A 21,800-nucleotide genomic window follows, 5' to 3' on the forward strand; every position below is an offset into this window, starting at 1 on the left:
TATATTTAATTAGCAAGAATACTTCTTTTTTTAAAGTTAAAAAATGCTTATTTATTTTGAGAGAGAGAATGCAAGCAGGTGAAGGGCAGAGAAAGAGGGAGAGAGAGAATCCCAAGCAGACTCCACACCAACAGCACAAAGCCCGATGTGGGGCTTGATCCCATGAACCATGCAATCACAACCTGGACTGAAATCAAGAGTTGAAAGCTTACCCAACTGAGCCACCCAGGCACCCTGGCAAGAATACTTCTTAATCAAAAACTATTCACTATTATAGATCTATTTAATGACCCAGGAATCTCAGTTTGCAGACTATAATTCAAGGACAGGAGGGTGAATGTAATAAGCAAGATAGAGTCACTCCTGTCAAACAGTGACATAAGCAGCGAAGGGTGTTGCAGCTAAGACCAGATTTCACCCAAACCGGCACAGACTGGAAGTGCTAAGAACTGATAAGAACCTGGAAAAACCAAGAGCTGATAATCACTAGAACCAGAAGAGGCCTGCAAAGGCCCAAGACTGATTAAACTTTCAAAAAAAAAGTTTTTTTAATGTTTATTTATTTTTGAGAGATATGCAAAGCACAAGGAGGGCAGGGGCAGAGACAGAGGGAGACACAGAATCTGAAGCAGCTGAGCTGTCAGCACAGAGCCTGACACGGGGCTCAAACTCACAAACTGTGAGATCATGACCTGAGCTGAAGTTGCACATTTAACCAACTGAGCCACCCACGCGCCCCAATTAAACTCCTTTCAAAAGGGGGGATTTCTACGGCAAACTGTCAGACTCTCCAAACCCTAACCCTTCAACTTCTGATCATATTTGAAAGGCAAATGCTGCCAAAGGCCCCTACTGATTGATCTTGAACATAACAGAGATGCCCACTTTTTGAACATAATAAGCAGTGTGAGCTGAGAGATGACCTAGACCGGACCGCGGCCTCACCCTAACTGTGCACTTAGGGACTGACTGACTTCACATTTGGTTCATTAATTTCTTGCCCCCTGTTGTATCTTCTTTGTTGGGTGACTTTGTATTATGCTTTGTTTTGTGTGACGTGTATGAAGCCAAGTTAAATGGGTAGTGAATTGTCATTGAGTTTGGAATCCTGACATTGTCAAGACACAACTCCTGTAGAGGCCTTTATGGTGTGCTCATGGCAGGGAAGAAAAAGCCCAAAACCTCAACTTACAAATAAATGAATAAAAATCTATTCGTGTGTGAGTGTTCCCTGATTTCTCCTATCCCTATTTCTGCACAATCCATATTTCCAACTCTCACAATACAGGACTTCTTTCCTTTTGGGATGGATTATTACAATGAAGAGAGAGAAGCCAGACCAGAATGACTGGGGCCAGGGGAAGGACCATGCCTGAGAAACTGCATTGATCTATAAAATAAAGAACCAAAGGGGAAGTGTGAGGAGAAAGAAAAGCAGTAAGGTTTTGGCTTGTTGGGGGTTTGGGGGTTCAGACAGTCATTCATTGCCTTAGATAGCAATTAGAGAACGAGAGAGCTGAGGAATGAAGGAAGGTGTTAACTAGAAAACCACAGTACCAAAATGGAGTCACCTATGTTAAGGGCCCCACTTCAGCAAACCAAGATTTAATACCTAACCTAATTGCATATCATAAATTCCCCAGGAATATAACTTTAACCAGTCAACATGGAATTTCCCGGTTAGTACTAGGCAATTTACTGATGGATCCCTTCCATTCCACTTAGGAAGAAAACCTTGCCTAAAACAATGCATTCTTTGCTAGTAATTTTGTTTTTAGGCTCCCTCTCTACCTTTAAAAACCTTTCCTTTTCTACAGCTTGATGGAGCTCCTATTTGCTAGATAGGATGCTGCCTGATTCACAAATTGTTCAATAAAGCCAATTTGAACTTTTAAATTGTTAACTTTTAATACTCGGCTGAATTTCTGTTGTTTAACAAAAGGAGACCTGAGAAGTACTGCTATGAGTTTTAAACTGGTTCTGCTGTGATTTTCCTTTGAGACACAAAGTGAAAATTGGAATTCATTTTTAAAATGACTTATAGGCAGTGCTCTGTGGTTCTGTAGAAACTGAGCCACATGGGGACCCAGGATGATTATGGTTACAAAAAAAATTTTCATGAGATATTATTATCACTGCACAAAATCAGAAATAATCAAAAATGCCTAATAGAGGATGGCATTACAGATTGATGATGGGTTTGGTAATGAGACTATTGGAAGTCTTACTTCCAGTATTCTATTATTTCCAATACTCTTTGGAAATAAATCACTAAATTCCAGCTCCACCACTAACAACCTCTCAATTTCCTCATTTATACATTAGGAATAATTATATCTAAATGGTAGGGTTGTTGTGAGGATTAAATAATCTATGTATAAAATTCTTAATAGGATTTATGACTCATTATACATGGCAGCTTATTATAAAATATCAAAGTGATGTTAAAAATAATGAGTATGTGGGTTAAATCAGTGTAAAAAGAATATATATGCAAACAATTAAATTAAAAAGCATAAAATTATGTCTGTGCATTGGCAAGGATGGGAATTACATTTAGAATGACGGAGGTTAGCTCATCTACTTTCATTGCTGCCCACAAAAAGAGAATGAGCTCAGCTTGAATAACAGTGATTTAAAATGAATGTAAAAGAACACTAGGATTATAAAGTGCTGAAGAAATCTATAAAAGAAAACATTAAAACATTTTCCTCTAGAGATTAAAAAGATAATTACATTGGTTTCTCATTTATTTCCCTGATTATAATGGTCAAAGGTAATTTATATCTGGCGTTGATAGGTGTTTTTTGCCTCGAGGGATTTTCCTTTCTAATTGTGTTTGTTTAGGCTAATACAAAATGAATTTGCATTCCTTGAACTCCTACCAATTGAAGGTGGGTTGATGACTCAGAAGAACGCTTCACAGTTGGGGGAAATCCCTTTGGAATTTAAAAGGTGCTAGGAATAATCCAAAAAGTAAATAATCCACGGAAGAGTTAATTGTCCAGGAATTCGATAATCTCCTTTCAAGTAAAAATACCCATAACATTGTAGCCAGGGATCCAATATGTGAAATTTGGGGAGTAGCTAGGACCATTCTCCCATCCTGTATCACACAGATGGTACCTCCCTTCACAGTTAGTTCCTTTGTTTACATTATATTACATTAAATCAATTATGTTACGTTATGTTCTATCACAATTATATTTTATAATTATTTTAATGCCTTTTTACAGGGCTTTCTGGACTTAACAGAATTGTGAAAATCCTGTGTTTGGAGTAGTTGTTCCAAGGATTCTTAATGCAGTTGCAGGACATCAGGACAGTTGCTACAGCCATCAGTTTCCACTCACCTCACACAGACTGGCAAAGAAAAGTTTACTGTGAGTGGGGGGACAAAATGAAGAAGGCTTGTTATTTTTTGCTTATTGGTTATTTGTCCCAATCTGGTTGAGTTTCTGAGTCCTGTTACCAAAAACCGACTTTCACAATTAAGGTATGGATACATTATTATTCAAGAGTTTCATGGGGTGCCTGGGTGGCTCAGTTGGTTAAGTATCCAACTCTTGATCTCAGCCTAGGTCATGATCTCACAGTTTATGAGATTAAGCCCCATGTTGGGCTCTGTGTGGACAGGGCAAAACCTGCTTGGGATTCTTTCTCTCCCTCTCTCTCTCTCTGCCTGTCCCCCACTTGTGCACCCACCCTCTCTCTCTCAAAATAAATAAATAAACTTTTAAAAAGTTTCAAACAGGTACATATACAATTAAACATGAAAATCCTCTGTAACTGCTCCTCCCCATCTAATCGCATTCCATTCCCCAGAAATAACCACCATGCAATTCCACTTTAAGTTTATTTATATTTGAGAGAGAGAGAGCACGCACACATAAGTGAGCATAGCAGGGGAGGGGCAGAGAGAGAGAGAGAGGGAGACACAGAATCCAAAGCAGTCTCCAGGTTCTGAGCTGTCAGTGCAGAGCTGATGTGGGGCTGGAACCCATGAATCATGAGATCATGACCTCAGCTGAAATCGGACACTTAACCAACTGAGCCACCCAGGTACCCACCGCTGTGCATTTCTATGCATTTGCATACACTTATAGCTATCAATAAGGAAACACTTAAGTAAATTAGAGTATACCTATCCTGTGGGATACTGCTAAGCAGTTTAAAAAACAAACAGGGGGCACCTGGATGGCTCAGTTGGTTGAGTATCCAACTCTTGATTTTGGCTCAGTTCATGATCCTGGGATTGTGGGATCAAGCCCCTCATTGGGCTCTGTGCTGAGCATGGAATCTGCTTGAGATGGTCTCTCTCTCTCTCTCTCTCTCTCTCTCTCTCTCTCTCCCTCATCCTCTGTCCCTCTCCCCTGTTCAGTCTTTCTCTCTCAAATAATATTTTTAAAAATAATAAAATAACAAACAAACAAGATATAGCCATAAATGACCTGATATGTAATGAACCTGGAGCATATTGTTTTCTCATTCATTCATAGTATTTTCATTTTCTCATTTATCCATTCATTATAGCTATACCATGATCTACATACTCAATTTACTACCAATATCATTTAGGTTGTTTCCAATACGAAAGAAAGAAAGAAGGAAAGAAAGAAAGAAAGAAAGACCAAAAAAAACCCCAAAAACAAACCAACTGCAATATTCCAAAACATGCCTTTTCATGCCCTGTGTGAATATTTCTCTAGTACAGAAACACAGAAGTGGAATTACAGGTTCAGAGGACATTTGCCTTTAAAACTTTAATTGATCCTGTCAAATTGTCTTTTAAAAGTCTTTACCATTTTACAGTTCCTCCAATTGTGTTTAAGCATATCCTCCTACTCTCCAATAAGTCCTTACTTATATCGAATATTATCTATCTCCTTAATTTTTGTCACATAGGCAAAGGGAGGGACTGGGAATCTCATTGTTTTAATTTGTATTTCTCTAATTTCAGTTTTTTGGCCATTTGTATATTTTTGTATATTTCTCATTCTTCTATTAGCTCATTATCCCATAGGAATATCTGTATTTTTCTTATTGATTTGTAGAAATGCTTTACAATCCTAGATATTAATCTTTACCTATCATGCAATTTACAAAATTTTTTCTCCTGTTTCTCTTTTGAATTTCAGCTCTGATTACAGTTGTTGCCAGCAAATTAAAAGTGATGCCATCTACTTTTTTCAAATTCTTTCTAACACATTCTTTTTGTTTGTTTGTTTGTTTGTTTAGATTTTATTTTTAAGTAATCTTCACACCCAACATGGGGCTTGAATTTACAACCCTGAGATCAAGAGTCACATGCTCTACTGACTGAGCCAGCCAGGCTTCCCCCTATTCCTGTTAACAATGCAGAAGCCTAGAAAAAGTTTGAGATGCTTTCTTTTCAACCAAAATAGTTCTGTTTGTTTTGGAGAGTTGTTTTTCTTGGGAGGCAATTGCCTTTTCTAACAAGGATTGAAGGGCAGAGAAGATTTAAGACATAAAGGATTAAGTAGTAGCAGGGAGCAGTAAAGTAGAAGAGGTTTGCAGTTTCTCTTAATTATTTTGTTTGTTACTATACAAAATATCAGATAAGACTATGCACTTATGTATGAACAAAAATGACATTCTATGGCCAAATATATTTTGGACTATTATTGGATAGGTTTTATATTATGTCTTACTTCACAATGACCAGATTATTTTAAATTTTTCTAATGTTTATTTATTTATTTTTGACAGGGGGCGGGGGGGGGGGAGAGAAGGAGGAAGGGAGGGAAGAGAACGCGAGAGAGAACATGCAGAAGTGGGGGAGGGGCAGAGAGAAAGGGAGACACAGAATCTGAAGCAGCCTCCAGGCTTCAAGCTGTCAGCAAAGAGCCTGATGCGTGGCTCAAATGCATGAACCATATGACCATGACTTGTGCTGGAGTTGGACGCTTAACCAACTGAGCCACCTAGGCACCCCAGTCCAGATTATTTTTAAAAATGACTTTACTTCTAATACTAGATTGCGCTTTAAAACCAATATTTGATCCCTATAATGAAAAGCCTAAGTAATGCTAAGTATTACTTAGTGTGGAATCCAACTCAGGGCTCAATCCCACAACCTTGGGATTATGACCTGAGCTGAAATCAAGAGTCAGACGCTCAACCGACTGAGCTGCCCAGGCACCCTGGCACTGCATTTCTTATGTTATCAGTCTCATGGTTTTCCTGAAACATAAACAAAAAAAATCTAAAATGGAGATAGAAAATTAATAGGGCAAATTGGAAATAATCTCCTCAAACTCAATTCATGTGGCTTTTGTGGAGGTATATAGACTACCACATGACATAGTAAATTCGGGGTATAAATTTGATGTTGGACAAAAGAGAAAAACCAGTAATTATCACTTATTCATTTAGAAAGTATTTATTAAATGTCTGGGTGTGTCAAGAAATGTACAAAGAGCAAGATACAGAACTATGCCTTCCCTATATAAACTAGTCTATTGGAGAAGAGAGATAATTAGTGATCTTTGCAAATATATTTCTATTAGCTATGGTAAAAGAAAAGAATAAACAAAATATTTTTAAAGGTTTAAAGACCTTGAATTTTATACAGGGTGATATTAAAAATACTTAACAACCAGCAATCCCACCAACCATTCAAAAGCTGGTCACACCAAATACTGGCTGAACTGGCCTTGGTTATATTAATTCAGGGATTTCCACTGGAATGATAGTGTAAAAACAGTTATTCTAAGTAAGCCTTTTTTTAAGTTGTTGGTGACAAGTATGAAGTTAGTTTTAAAATGTAAATAGGAGGGGCGCCTGGGTGGCTCAGTCGGTTGGGCGACTGGCTTCGGCTCAGGTCATGATCTCACAGTCCGTGGGTTTGAGCCCCGCATTGGGCTCTGTGCTGACAGCTTGGAGCCTGTTTCAGATTCTGTGTCTCCCTCTCTCTCTGACCCTCCCCCGTTCATACTCTGTCTATGTCTCAAAAATAAATAAACATCAAATAAAAAAAAATTAAAAAAAAATAAAATGTTTAAAATGTAAATAGGATATGAGAAAAACTCTGCTAGGTTTAAAATTTTGGTGTTTTTAATTTCTTAATTTTTAGCATATTTATAAAATTTTATTATTTTGAATAGGTAATACATTCATATGATTAAAAATATCAAAAGGTACAAAAGGCTATTCAGCTAAAGGAGTCCCTTCCACCTTGTCCCAGACTCATCCTTCTCCCTAGGGGAAACCAATGTTGCCTCTTTTCTTGTGTATCCTTCCAGATATACTATGTATACAAGTTTTAAAAATGTACTTAGGCTAATAAATATCCTAGACAGGAGCTTGTAGACCAACACAAAAAAGAATTGGTGACCAACTAAAACAAATAAGAACATTAAGACATAGTATTTATGTTAGTGCAATGGACTGAATGTTTGTAGCTCTCCAAAATTCATAGGTTGAAACCTAACCTACAAGGTGATGGTACTAGGAGGTGGGGCCTATGGGAGGTGATTAGGTCATGAGGATAAAGCCTTCATGAATGAGTTAGTGTCCTTAAAAAGGAGATCCCAGAGAGTTCTCTCCCCACTCCTGCCATGTGACGCTACAGTGAAAAGAAGGCCATCTATGAATCAAAAAGTGGGATCTTCCCAGACTTGAATCTGCCCATGCCTTGATCTTGGACTTCCCAGCCTCTAGAACTATGAGAAATAAGCTTCTGCTGTTTATATGCTACCCAATCTATGTAATTTGTTATAGCAGCCCGAACTTTCCTAAGAACTTTAGGCTGTTATAGCAGGCTAAAACTTTCTATTTTCCTTAGGAAAATGAGTTTCAGTAACTCATAGGAAAGGGCATCCTGTCCAGTTACATTCCAGTCAGAGATGCTCTCTTACGGAAAAAGTGTTAGCGGTATGCTTAAAAATGGGGTATTTCAAGTATATTACATGTAACAAGAGTTAGAGAAATCTAAGGATAGTTTCTTTTTTTTTAACATTTATTTATTTTTGAGACAGAGAGAGAGAAAGCATGAACAGGGGAGGGTCAGGGAGACACAGAATCTGAAACAGGCTCCAGGCTCTGAGCTGTCAGCACAGAGCCCGATGCGGGGCTCGAACCCACGAACCGTGAGATCATGACCTGAGCCAAAGTCGGACGCTTAACCTACTAAGCCACCCAGGTGCCCCGGATAGTTTTTTTTTTTTAAGTAATCCTAATTTATTTTCTAAACTGAGATATAATTCACATGCCATAAAATTCGGCATTTTAAGTTTACAAGTCAGTGGCTTTTAGTGTATTCAGAAGGTTGTGTAGTCAACACTACTATCTATTTCCAGAACACTTTTTTTTTTTTTTTTTTGAGCAGCAGGCAAAAGTTTAACAGAGTATAAGATTAGAAAAGAAGAATAGTAGAAAAGCTCTCCTTATAGAGAGGGGATATTTGAAAGTGAATGCCCCTCTTTTCTTCTTAATGTGTATTTATTAATTTTGAGAGAGAGAGAAAGAGTGAGCACATGCAGAGGAGGGGCAGAGAGAGAGGGAAAGAGAGGATCCTAAGCAGGCTCTGCTATCAGTGGCAGAGTCCCATGTGGGGCTCAATCTCACAAACCCATGAGATCACCACTTGAGTTGAAATCAAGAGTTGGATGCCCAACCAACTGAGCCACCCAGGCGCCCCCAGAACATCTTCATTATCTCCCCAAAGAAAGCCTGTACCCATTAGAGTCATTCCCCCAGCTCTTGGAAACCACTAATCTATTTTGTGTCTCTATGGATTTGCCTATTCTGGACATTTCATATAAATGGGATCATACAGTATGCGGCCTCTATGTCTGTTTTTTTTTCACTTAGCATATTATTATTTTTAAAAAATTTTTTCAATGTTTATTTATTTTTGAGGGGGGAGGTGGGGCAGAGACAGAGAGGAAGACACAGAATCCAAAGCAGGCTCCAGGGTCTGAGCTGTCAGCACAGAGCCTGATATGGGGCTCGAACTCACAAACTATGGGATCATGACGTGAGCCACAGTTGGATGCTTAACCAACTGAGCCACCCAGGTGCCCCTTACTTAGCATATTATTTTTAAGGTTCATCCATGTTGTAGCATGTATCATTACTTTATTCCTTTCTCCTACCTTTCAAAAAATTTAAAAATTTTCTTACCTTTAAAAAATTTTAGCAAAATAAATGTAACATAAAATTTACCATTTTAACCACTCTTAAGTGTACTGTTCTGTGGCATTAAGTACATTTACACTGTTGTAATGTACCATCACCACCATCCATCTGCAGAACTTTTTTCATCTTCCCAAACTGAAACTCTGTACTTGTTAAATAATAAGTCCTCATCCCTTGGTAATCTCTATTCTACTTGCTGTCTCTATGAATTTGACTACTCTAGGTACCTTATATAAGTGGAATCAATACAATAGTTGTCCTTTTGTGTCTGGCTTCTTTCACTTAGCATATTGCCTTCAAAGTTCATCCATGTGGTAGCAGGTATCAGGATTTCCTTCCCTTTTAAGGCTGAATAATAGTCTACCATAGAATAGATCACATTTTGGGGCACCTGGGTGGCTCAGTCAGTTAAGCATATGACTTTGGCTCAGGTCATGATCTCACAGTTTGTGGGTTTGAGTCCCACATTGGACTCTGTGCTGACAGCTCAGAGCCTGGAGCCTACTTAGGATTCTATGTCTCCCTTTCTCCCTGCTCCTCTCCCCACTCATGCTCTGTCTCTCTCTCTCAAAAATAAACATTTTAAAAAAGTTAAAAAAAAAAAGAATAGACCACATTTTGTTTATCTATTCATCAGTTGATGGATATTTGGGTATTTACACTCTGAGTATTAGGAATAATACTGCTATTAACATTCATGTACACATTTTGGCATGACTGTATGCTTTCAGTTCTCTTGGGTGGTAGAGACAGGTGGGGCTCAGAGAGGAATCTGATGAGTAGTAAACACTGCTTAGAGTTTGATCATGACCCAGGGAAGGACAATGACCACGGGGACTCTGTGTCTCCCTTGAGGAAAGGGTGAGAAAGTTTTCAGTTGTGTAACGAATAGTGGTACCTTGTTAAATAAAAGCATAAAGTTGTTACAGCTTTCCTTTGGAAATTTAAATAGAGGCAGAAGGGTGTAGATGGATGCTAAGCAGCTCAATGGATGAACCGTGCTGGTTACTAAGTGGTCGTCTCATATCCCAACTCACCTTTCTGAACGCTGTTTTGTGAGAGATGGAACCCTACTTCATGAGTGTAGAACCCTAACCGATTCACACAGATGGTACCAGTTAAATTTCTCAGGCAATAAGTGTTCAGTTATGTTTATGTTCAAACTGAATTCTTTGGGCTCTATGATAATGTGACATAACATAATATTGAAGTAACTATATTTTGAATGGTTACCCATTTTCCAAGCAGAGCTCTTCTTTCTTCAAATACCTGCAATAAATAAAAAAGAATGGAATGGTTTTATATTTCATGGTTCAAAATACCCATTGTAAGAAAGACATCATTAAAGTATCAATAAATAAAAATTGACAGTCTTTTGACTGTACCAACTGAGTATAAAAAGACAGATTTCATTCCTGAGAGGGTATTTTACTTATTTTTAACTTGGGGAAGGTATCATTTTTTTCAGTTTATCCATGGGGAATAATTCATCTTAAAGAAAAAGTAATCCTTTTTTTTAAAGGCAAGAAATAAGAAAAGAATGGAATTGTAAAGTGAAATCAATTTTAGAATTTGAAAAGAGATGAAAGACCTGATAAAGGAAAAACAGGAAAATAGAGATCCTCCCCCAAATACCAACCGTACGAGAACCTGTGAAATTTATGAATGAACAGCTCTGTTTTTATATCTTGGTATGTACACCCCTCAGTGGGTGTACCTGCACTGAAATGTCTGTGGGCTTAGAAATGTGTTTATGTACACCTCTGGACATACAAGTCAGTGTTTATCTGTATAGGTTTGTTATTATAGACTATTTAGGACAGAAACCACGTCTGATCCATTTTTTACATTTCCAGTATAGAGTGCAAAGCATATTACAGATACTCAGATACTTGTGTTTGCTGGATAATGAATATCCTTATGGATGTATCAGTGCAATGTGGATGGATTTATATGTTAGCGCAGAGGTGTTTTTCTGAGCATCAGTCATGTGTGTATTGTTTTTTTAATTTAATCAATTTATTTAAATTCAAATGAGTTAACATACAGTGTAGTATTGGTTTCAGGAGTCATGTGTGCATTAGAATGAATGAGGGAAGGAGACTGATGTGAGAATGTGTGGCAGAGGAGGGAGTTATGGAGACAGGAAGCAAGGGAGAGTCATGAGCAGACATGAATGTCTCTCTCACTCCTACACACACCCCCACTGGCAGCTTTCAAAATTGGGATTGATGTTTCTCCCTTCCTCTTAGCACTGCCTAGATTTTCCAGCCCTGTAAGAATGTTCCCCCTTGGAGAGAAGCTAAGGCCTATTTCTTCCCTTTTTGCGGAGGAGGGTGAGGAGCTGGTTTTATGTTCTAACAGATAATGCTTTCCTTCCTTTTTTAGACTCTCAAACTCTAGTTTCAAAGGGCATAGGAAAATAAGAATTGAAATAATTGGTCCAACAGAAACCTCATGGCCTGTGAAACATCGGTTTTGCTCCTGGCCAGAAGATCTCACACATCACAGGTAAACACTTTTCACACATTAAAGAAGAAGAAAAAGAATGCCCTTCTCCCCTTCCCCCTGTTAACTGTCACCTGGGCTATTAGGACTCTCAAATAATGGCAACAGATAAACTCAGGATTTCTAGATGAAAACAGAAGAGAACCTATAGAATACAGAAGATTTAAAAATCTGGATTCAAATATTTCCTGGACTCTCGCCCTCTATCTAACCAAAGCCTGTCAATCATCTCTCGCCCAATCCAAGTCACCAGCACCAGCACTTCTCTGATATCTAGGGATCTGGCTCCTCTCAACTCATATTCCACTTATAGCCCACACTCCACTTGGGGTTTATAGGGTTTGCTATGGCTCTCTAGTTGCTTCCAGTCATTTTATGTTCCCATGTGGATTACAGATTTCTCTATAATCTGTATGGGTTGCATGGCAGGCCCTCAACGAGCATCTGCTGATTGAACAACAATAAAAAAGCTTCAAAAGTCATAGAATTTTAAAGCTAAAAGGAATCCCTAAGAGCTTTTCATTTCCTTATGTTAGAGAGGACAAGCAGAGGCCTGAAGGATTACATTTATAATTTTTTAAGAATCACTGGTTCCAGTCTGTCTGTTCAGCTCAACTCTGTATTGGGTTCCTCACTAAACCTTGGTCTCCCCTGTCCTGACTCCCAGCCCTATTTTCACAATGAACTGCTGCCCATACTTGGGCCTTACAGTGGGAATAAGAAAAGGTTAGATTCCAAGACCACAACCTCCTTTCAAAAGGAGGATGAGATGACCATCATGGTGCCCAATGACAATACGGGGCATTTGGAAACAAAGGGGCACTGACTTGAAGGGGAGAGAAGAGTCAGCAAGAAGGTAGGAGGAAAGGAATGGGGTGGGAGGTGGGGAGTGTCACTCAGGCTAAAACAATAGTCCTTAGAGAGCCAATGACCAAGTCTAAGCGGGTCCAAGCAAATCCAGTTCTTACCAAAGGCATCTAGACCCAAGTAGAAACGGATGGGAATGAGTGGGGAGAGGAAAACCACTAGACAAGCTCAGATATGGTTCTTGTTCTACCCTTGCAAGAAATATAATTTGGGACATGCTATTTGTCAGGTCCTCAGTCAGACTCAGAATCTTATACTCTCTGGTTTGGAGCAAGTCTTCATTCCCAAGATTTGCAATCAGGTTCATCGTCTTAAAGAGCTGGAAAACAAAGTATTTACTCAAAATAGAAATATTAAAATGGATCTTCTTTCCTCGCAGAACACTGCAGTCTGTTTATATCACAGTTTACTCAGAGCCTGCTGTTAAGTCAAAATCCTAAGGTTGTATTTTAGTCTGTTGACACTGAAGTTACATATTTCACCATGTGACATCATTACAGTGTAGGAGTAAGACATTTAGGGGCTCCTAAATTATGACTGATTGATGGCAACTAGGTGTTTTTCTCAGAACACCCTTTTAACATGTACTGTACTACATTTGTAAACTGTACTTGAAAAGAAATGTTGGTTACTTTCAATTAAAACGCTAGATGGTGGAGCGCCTGGGTAGCTCAGTCTGTTAAGCAACTGACTCTTGGTTTCAGCTTTGCCTCGTATTGGGCTCTGCACAGACAGTGCAGAACCTGTTTGGCATTCTCTCTCTCCTCTCTATCTCTGCCCCTCCCCTGGCTTGCTCTCTCTCTCTCAAAAATAAATTAAATGAACTTAAAAAAAAAAAAAAGAAAATTAAAAAAACCACTAGATGGCAAAGAAATGTGTATGTTTAAAACATTCTTCCTTTAAAAATCATAATGCCTAAATTAATTTGAAATCTGTTACATTTGCCTATGCTGATCATGCTATTTTTTAGACACCCAAATTTGAATTCAATCTCTCTGCTTAAAGTCTGCTGTGAAGTTAAAATCCCGTGACCCAATGAGCACCAAGTGTTGTATGGAAGTGTTGAATCACTATATTGTACGTCTGAAACTAATATTACACTGTATGTTAACTAACCGGAATTTAAATAAAAACTTAAAATAAAGTCTATGATCCTGTTTCAGTCTGAAATAGTTATGTCTTTTACATATTACTACAGAATTGAAGAAAGACAAAATTAAAACAAAAACAGAAAACAGGACCTCAAAATTACAGTGGTCATTAATGACAAATGCCCTGTTTTAGAAGTGTAGAGGGGCACCTGGATGGCTCAGTGGATTAAGTGTCTGATTTTTGGTTTTGGCTCAGGTCATGAACTCACGGTTTGTGGGATCAAGCCCGGTGCTGGGCTCTGCACTGACAGTGTAGAGCCTGCTTGGGTTTCTCTCTCTCCCTTTCTCTCTCTGCCCCTCCCCTGCTCATGCTTTCTCCATCTCTCAAAATAAATAAACATTAAAAAAAAAAAAAGAAGAATTTCTTTCCTTGAAATTATTGTGTGGACACCTTCTGGCCAGCTGTATCCTTGGTATCTGTTTTTTAATACTTTTTGCACAGTTAGAATGTTAGATCTGGAAGCAACCTCCAAGGTAATCTGGTCGAACATACTCATTTTATTTATTTATTTTTTTTGAACATACTCATTTTATAAAGGATGATGGTAAAACCCAGAGAAAGTAAATGACTTATTCAAGTCATGCAGGAAATTATCGGTGATCTGAAACCAGAATTTCCAATTCCCAGAGTTACTGTTCTTTATTTTTATTTACATAATTTTAAAATTGTTTTAAGATTTGTAATTTTACTGCACTATGTAAAGCAAAAAATGAAAGCTTTCATTTTACAGGACCACCTCCCCCAGTGCCATCCACCTCTTTGGGGGAAACGACTATTAATAGTTTGGTATACCCATATACAAATTTTATGTGTGTGTCTATGCACATTTATATAAATACATACATATGTGTATACATGAAAAGATTTAAAAAAATAATTTTACTCCAAACTAAAATCTAACTAAACCGAAAAGTAATTTGCGGTAAAAAATGAGAGCTCTAAAGAACAAAATAAATATTGTCTCTAGAAATTATCATTTCTAGACAAAAGCTTTTCAACGACCAAGATAAGACAATGTAATGCTTGCTGTGATGCACTGCCCTGGGTTTATTCCACCTGTTGGGGAGTGCTGCTGGCTGTTAACCATGAGGTTGAGAGCTCTGCTTTGTCCAAGGTCAGGCTCTTCCATGGGGCAGCTAGCATCTACTGAATGGTCGGTGTAGAAGTGTATGTATGTGATTTCTACACCCAGTGTGGGACTCCAACTCATGACCCTAAGATCAAGGGTAGGATGCTCCACTGACTGAGCCAGCTAGGCGCCCCAATATGGAAGTATAAAGGCTGGTGGCTACAGTGCCAGGCCTCAAACTTGCGACCTTCTCTCCCTTCTCCTCCCTTTCCCCCCTCACCTACCTCTACTCCTTTCCCTTCCTTAGTGCTGATCCAGAAAGCCTTCCACAGTGGATGCTCTATATGCTATACCAGAGTCTGCTTCTCTAGTTAACCAACCTGCAACAGGCAATCAGGCAACTAAGATATTTTTTTCTCCATAGCTGCTAAATCGATCAAGACTTCCAATTTTTCAAAGAAAATTTCTGAAAATCAAGGCATCCAACAAATATGTATTTCAATTCAAGTCACTTTTTCACATATGTGTAAAATCTTCACAATTCTATGTGGAAACAGATTTCAAATCTAAACATTGAACTTTTGGGGGGAAAGCAGAGAAGCTGTTATATAAACTGTTGGAAAGTTAAGAACATTTACAAACAGGTGCTCAATAAACAGTTGTTGAGCTGAATAAAAAATACTCCCAATAGACTTGTGTTCATGGCCAGATGAAGGCTGGATTTCTCTCTCTCATTCTCTGCCTTCCTTTTGTTTCTCCTGGTCCCTCCTTTTATTCTATGTCTCATTCTTCTTTCCTCACTTTTTTAAAAATCTTTTTCCTTTTCAGTCTCTCTCCCTTTTATTTCTCACTGTTCTGATTGCTGTGCTGGCTGCTTATCTGTCTCCCAAAGTCACTCAGGTTTCACACCAGAAGAGTAGAAACAGGAAAGTACTGAACAGGAGGGGTCAGGACTGAAGCTCTTGCTTTGCCAGAGTGATTAGCACATCAGTTAGGTTTAGAGGGCAAGGGTCAAATCCAGACTAAGAAAGGAGGGATTTAGGAACTAGAAGGCAAGAGAGTCAGTTGAAGGAGGTCCCAGGGAGGATGGCTGAATTCTGACTCCATCTTTTGTGCTTCAGGAATGTTATCAGGCACTGGAAATACAGAGAGAAAAGACAGAATCTCAACTCAACACATTGCAGTTGAGTGGGAAAGTTGGTAAACAGTGATGAGAGCAAAGAAAAGCAAGCAGGAGGAGGCTTTCCAGAGAAAATCGTATTGGAGTTAGTGCTTAGAGGGGGCAACAATGGCTCATCTGGAGGCCACTTAGTTAGCCTGGACATAGGATGGGAGGAAGCAGTGGCAGGGGTAGGAACCGAGAGGTTGGCTGAGGTCAACTTAAGAAAGATCCTCAATGCTATGTGTAGGGGTTTGGAATTTACTCTTTGGAGCAGGGTGTGTTATCAGTTTTACATAATAGGATTAGCTTGGTATTTTACTTTAAAATTTTATTTATGTTTATTTTAATTTTTTTAGTTTGGTATTTTAGAAAAAATCATCCTGGGACCAGTGCAGAAGATGGACTGGTAGGACTAGAGGGAGTGAAGCCAGTTAGGGGTTACAGCACTGCATCAGGCAAAGGGTGATGAGAGTGTGAACTGACAAGGTGAAGCTGGAGGCATATAGATGAATAATGGAGAGAGCCCTGGATGAAAAGGAAGTCTCCTAGAACTTGAAAATGAATTGGATATGGAAATGAGGGGGTGCTGGAAGAAATACCTCCCTGGGCCTCCTTCTCATACTCCTAAATGTGTTGGAATACTGAGAGTCATTGCTCTTTCCTTGGGCCATTTCTCCAAGTTATGTTTGGAGCAAGGCAACTTTGAGTAATGAGGTACTGTCTCCTTTTGGGACCAAGAGCAGACTTGCTTACTGCTTACTACAAAAGCAATGGATTCCTTCCAAACTAGTACAGCCACTCTGGAAAACAGTATAGAGGTTCCTCAAAAAATTAAAAACAGGGGCGCCTGGGTGGCGCAGTCGGTTAAGAGAATGTCCTCAATTTGATAAAGAGTATTTGTGAACAACTAACACTTTATTTAATCATAAAAAACTAAATGCTTTTCCCTTAAGATTGAAAATAAGGCAAATAGGGGCGCCTGGGTGGCGCCGTCGGTTAAGCGTCCGACTTCAGCCAGGTCACGATCTCGCGGTCCGTGAGTTCGAGCCCCGCATCAGGCTCTGGGCTGATGGCTCGGAGCCTGGAGCCTGTTTCCAATTCTGTGTCTCCCTCTCTCTCTGCCCCTCCCCCGTTCATGCTCTGTCTCTCTCTGTCCCAAAAATAAATAAAAAACGTTGAAAAAAAATTAAAAAAAAAAAAATTAAAAACAGAACTACCCTCTGACCTAGCAACTGCACTACTAGGTATTTATCCAAAGGATACAAAAATGCTGATTAAAAGGGGCACACGACCCCAATGTTTATAGCAGTGCTATCGATGATAGCCAAAGTATGGAAAGAGCCCAAATGTCCATTGTATGGAAAGAGCCCAAATGTCCATTGACTGATAAATGAATAAAGAAGATGTGGTATATACATATACAACAGAATATTACTTGGTGATCAAAAAGAATGAAATCTTGCCATTTGCAACAATATAGATGGAATGAGAGTGTATTATGCTAAGCGAGATAAGTCAGTCATAGAAAGACAAATATATGATTTCACTCATATAAGGAATGTAAGAAACAAAACAGATGAACATAAGGGAAGGGAAGCAAAAATAAGACAAAAAAAATAACCAGGGAGACAACCCATAAGAGACTCTTAAATACAGAGAACAAACTAAGGGTTGCTGGTGGGGTGTTGGGTGGGGGGATGGGCTAAATGGGTGATGGGCATTAAGGAGGGCACTTGGGATGAGCACTGAATGTTATATGTAAGTGATGAATCACTAAATTCTATTCCTGAAATCATTATTACACTATATGTTAACTAACTTGGATCAAAAAAAAAGAAAGAAAGAAAAGCAGTGGGTTTACTGTTCCTCAGTAAGGGTTTGTGCTACAAATCCATGGTGTGTAGTATTTTTCTGGGCCTTCTATAGCATTCTTGTGGGACAAGGTGGGCAAGAAACAATGCAAACATGATGCTACAGCTGCTTGCTGCACTGTGAGTAATGAAGCTCTTTGTCTCTCCAAGAATCTTGTGTTTTACTATGAAACAGTAATGTCTTCTATGCCATCAATAACAGGCTAAGTTATGAGCTTGTAAATTGGGGAAAACCAACCCAGAGCTGGCAGGGAGAAGGATGATTTCTGGCTCGAGTGACTTGGTGTAAAGTGATGCCTTTTACCAGGAGGAGGAACTGGTGTGTAGGAGCAAGATAATGAAATCAGTTTTATTGATGTTGATTGTATTTTACTGCCAACGAGGTGTGGTCCTTGGGATAGGTATTGATAATAGGAGCTCACAGGCCTGTTGGTAAATTCTGCCTCCAACTGAAGCAGGAATGGAAATCCCCAGAGGCTGGCCAATCTCACACCCCAGCATGATACTAAGCTTCCCATCTCTGCAATCCTTTGGTGTATTCTACTCGTGCTTCCCCAGAATGCAGGTAAGAAAGAAACTTTTTAGGAGAAGCCTAGTAATGTGAGTCATCAGTTGAGATTTACTCATTTTATTTATTTGGTTAAATGTCCACCATTATCCAGTAACTGCAACTATAGCAAGAAAATCTTTTTGGGGAACTCCTCACAGAGTACCCTCTTCTCTCTCATTCCTGGCTATTCTAGCAGAGAACCAGTGATGGGAGAAAAAAGGCACTTGGGATGAGAGAGAGAGAGGAGCAGCGACAGTAGAGGAAAGAGCAAATCTAAGACATTGTCATCATGGGCAAAGATTCTGTCTACAACCAGCTTTGCCCATATAGCAAGAGCTCAATAAAAGCTTTTGGAAAAAATCCTACATCTCTCTTTTATTTTAACCCATTACACAATCCTAAACAATTCCTGTTCATATTTTGATAACTAACGTTTTTATACTCCCCCCCCCCCCCCACCTTAAGGCATGGATTCATTGATAAAATAGCTCTGGTCACTTACCCGGTCATTCAAAAGCTGATGGTTTAGGGGTGTCCAGGTACTCATCTTTGTCTGCATTTTGGGGCCATCTATGCTTTTTGGAGGTGCAAATGCCATCATGAAATAACTGAATACTTTCCATAAGAAAAACCATACCTATCAGAAGAAATGAATCATATAATCTTCAGAATATGAAAAATACTAATACCATGCCATCTTTTAGTATGTTGAAAGAGGGAAATGGGGGGAAGAACATTTACTGGGATCATTTTACATGTCAGGCACTTTACATGCATGCTTAATTAAAGCTCACAACAATCTGGTGAGGTTGTAGATTTTAGCCCATTTTACACATGAAGAAAATGAGGCTCACCGAAGTTATACACCCTGCCAAAGTTTACAGAAGCAGGAACTGCTGGAACTAGAAATCAGATCAGGTCTGTTTAAAATCATTCCCAGGTAAAAATATACCCCATTTGCCAAAAAGAAGTATTTTAACTTATAAAATCATAGTGCAGTATAAAGCACTCCATCTTTGCCCCTGTGTCTTTCTTCCTCTCCTCCTTCTGATCTCTAAGTAACAAGGGTTCTAGCTTGACACCATATTTAAGAAGTAGAATGGTGTACGGGCACCTAGGTGGTGCAGTCAGTTAAGTGTCCGACTCTTGCTTTTGGCTCAGGTCATGATCCCAGGGTTGTGGGATCAAGCCCTGCGTCAGGTTCTGCGCTGAGTGTGGAGCCTGCTTGGGATTCTCTCTCATTCTCTCTCTCTGCCCTTCCCTGCTTATGTGCACTTTCTCTCCCTCTCTCTCTCAAAATAAATAAATTAAAAAAAAAAAAAAGTAGAATGGTGTAATGGACAAAGCCAAGCCTTTAGAGATGGACAGATTTGGGTTGGAAAATGTGCTATTTTTAGATGCCCAGTATATGTCTGCCTTCATTTGATTAAAACCCTTTAGGGGTGCCTGGGTGGCTCGGTTGGTTGAGTGTCCGGCTTCGGCTCAGGTCATGATCTCACGGTTTGTGAGTTTGAGCCCCATGTCGGGCTCTGTGCTGACAGCTCGGAGCCTGGAGCCTGTCTCGGATTCTGTGTCTCCCTCTCTCTCTGCTCCTCCCCTGCTCATGCTCTGTCTCTCTCAAAAATAAATAAACATTAAAAAAATTAAAAAAGAAAACAAACACTTTAATTTCCATGAAGAATTACTTTCTTCTCATCGTTTAGAGTCTGCTGGGTTGGTTCATCAAGGTGGCTTCCCCTTTCCCAGGCAAGATGGGGTCATAAAACCAAGCTAGGCCAGCTGGACTGGTGCTAGTTCATCCTTACCTAACAACTGAAGGGTTGTTCACAATAGCACTGATGTTCTGTTAATTTGCTCCCACTGCCTCACCCCTCAGAAGCCCCCTGTCTTTTCTTGTCCATTTTGTGAGCCACCTGATATTCTTGCAATAAATTTCCTCTTTCACTTATTTGCTTCATTGAAAATATTACATTTGCTTACATTAAAAAATTACAAAACTTTTTACCTCATACAAGTTTGATCCTGGCTCTAAAACCTACTAGCTGTATAACTTTTTACAAGTTATTCGATCTATCTGAGCATTTTATAAAAAATGTTTATTTATTTATTTTGAGAGACAGAGAGAGAAGGGTAGGGGCAGAGAGAGGGAGAGAGAGGATCCCAAGCAGAGTCTGCACTGTCAGTGCAGAGCCCAACTTGGGGCGTGAACTCATGAACCATGAGATCACGACTTGAGCAGATATTAAGAGTTGGATGCTTAACTGCATGAGCCACACAGGGACCCCCAATCTATGTGAGCATTTAATCTATCTGCATCTACCATCAACCACTGTTTTGAAGATTAAACTGGTCCAGCAGAGTGTCTGACAGATGAGTGGTCTCAAGAAGTGGTAGCTTCCTTGCAACCTTTCTTAGAACTTCCTGTCATTTACAGAGTGTCTCAAAACCCATTAGAGAACCATAGCAAAATATTTTAAGGTGGAAACCATTTGAAGCAGACTGATGGTAGTTTCAATATATATCCTCAGTGTTTCTGTTTGCTTCTGCCTTCCTTGTTCTTTAAAGATGGGTTGCATATTAAAAAGCAGTAGTGACCGAGGAAGCTAGGGCTTGCGTGCCTGATTTATGGGCTCCAAAAATTACTCTACGGTAGCAAAGGCTGGACAATTTGGACAATTAAAAAAAAAAAAAAACATTACTTTTCGGCTGATATGGGGCTCCCCCAAATGCTAGATCTGAAATCTTTGAGGTTTTCACTCGACAGGTAATATTCTCTCTTAGGGTTGAGTTATAGCTGAAGAGAAAGCCAATATTTTAAAACCACAAGGTCATCATTACACAATTCCTTCTTGGCAGTAGCCTACTGCCACCATACCACTGATATAAAGAGGACCCAGATCAGCACTCACGTTCTTCCCTACCTCTAACAGCTATTATCTGAGTCACACATGTTTAGCCAAATTGCAAAAGGTATAGGAAATTATTTCATTACAGTATTATTAATTGGCAGCTATAAAAGTATGTGAGTGGGCAAATTATAGATACAAAGCATGGTCTCGGAGCCTAGATCCGCCCAGTTAAAAATTACATATTTCTTTTTGTATTGTTCTTATTTATGTCTGACCTTTTTTCTCTTTAAACCAGTTGTTATTTTTAATCTTTTTTTTGAGGGCCATAAAGATATTTGAGAATATGATAACAGCTAGGAATCCTTTCTGTAGAAAAATGCACATGAATATAACATTTTGCTTACCCCAGGTGAAAAATTCCTGCTGTAAGCTGAGAACTTTCCAGTTTGTATAGGAAACAAGCTAGGTACAATTTCTGAATTAGGGCAAAGTAACTTCTCTTGGGCCTCCCTAAGGCCCTGCACTGGCTATTCTCTTTTTCCTGGTGCCTAACAGCTAGAAATTATTTAAATTAGCTTCTCTTCAATTAACTTGGCTTTAAGGAGATAGG

The 21,800-nt window shown here is 39.2% G+C and overlaps 1 protein-coding gene across 2 annotated transcripts in view; it reads right to left on the reverse strand.

Annotated features, from left to right (window-relative positions):
- Positions 1 to 21,800, reverse strand: part of FBXO16 (F-box protein 16) — a 54,799-nt gene that overhangs the window by 31,091 nt on the left and 1,908 nt on the right. For both annotated transcript variants that reach the window (XM_042933884.1, XM_042933883.1), the window contains exons 2-3: positions 18,844 to 18,978; positions 10,396 to 10,431 (exon numbers count right to left, since the gene is read on the reverse strand). In XM_042933884.1, coding sequence (XP_042789818.1) covers positions 10,396 to 10,431; positions 18,844 to 18,942 — 135 coding nt within the window. In that variant the 5' untranslated portion in view covers positions 18,943 to 18,978. The remainder of the gene's footprint in view (positions 1 to 10,395; positions 10,432 to 18,843; positions 18,979 to 21,800) is intronic.

This window comes from Panthera leo, chromosome B1 (genome assembly GCF_018350215.1).
Source record: "Panthera leo isolate Ple1 chromosome B1, P.leo_Ple1_pat1.1, whole genome shotgun sequence".
Taxonomy (NCBI): domain Eukaryota; kingdom Metazoa; phylum Chordata; class Mammalia; order Carnivora; family Felidae; genus Panthera; species Panthera leo.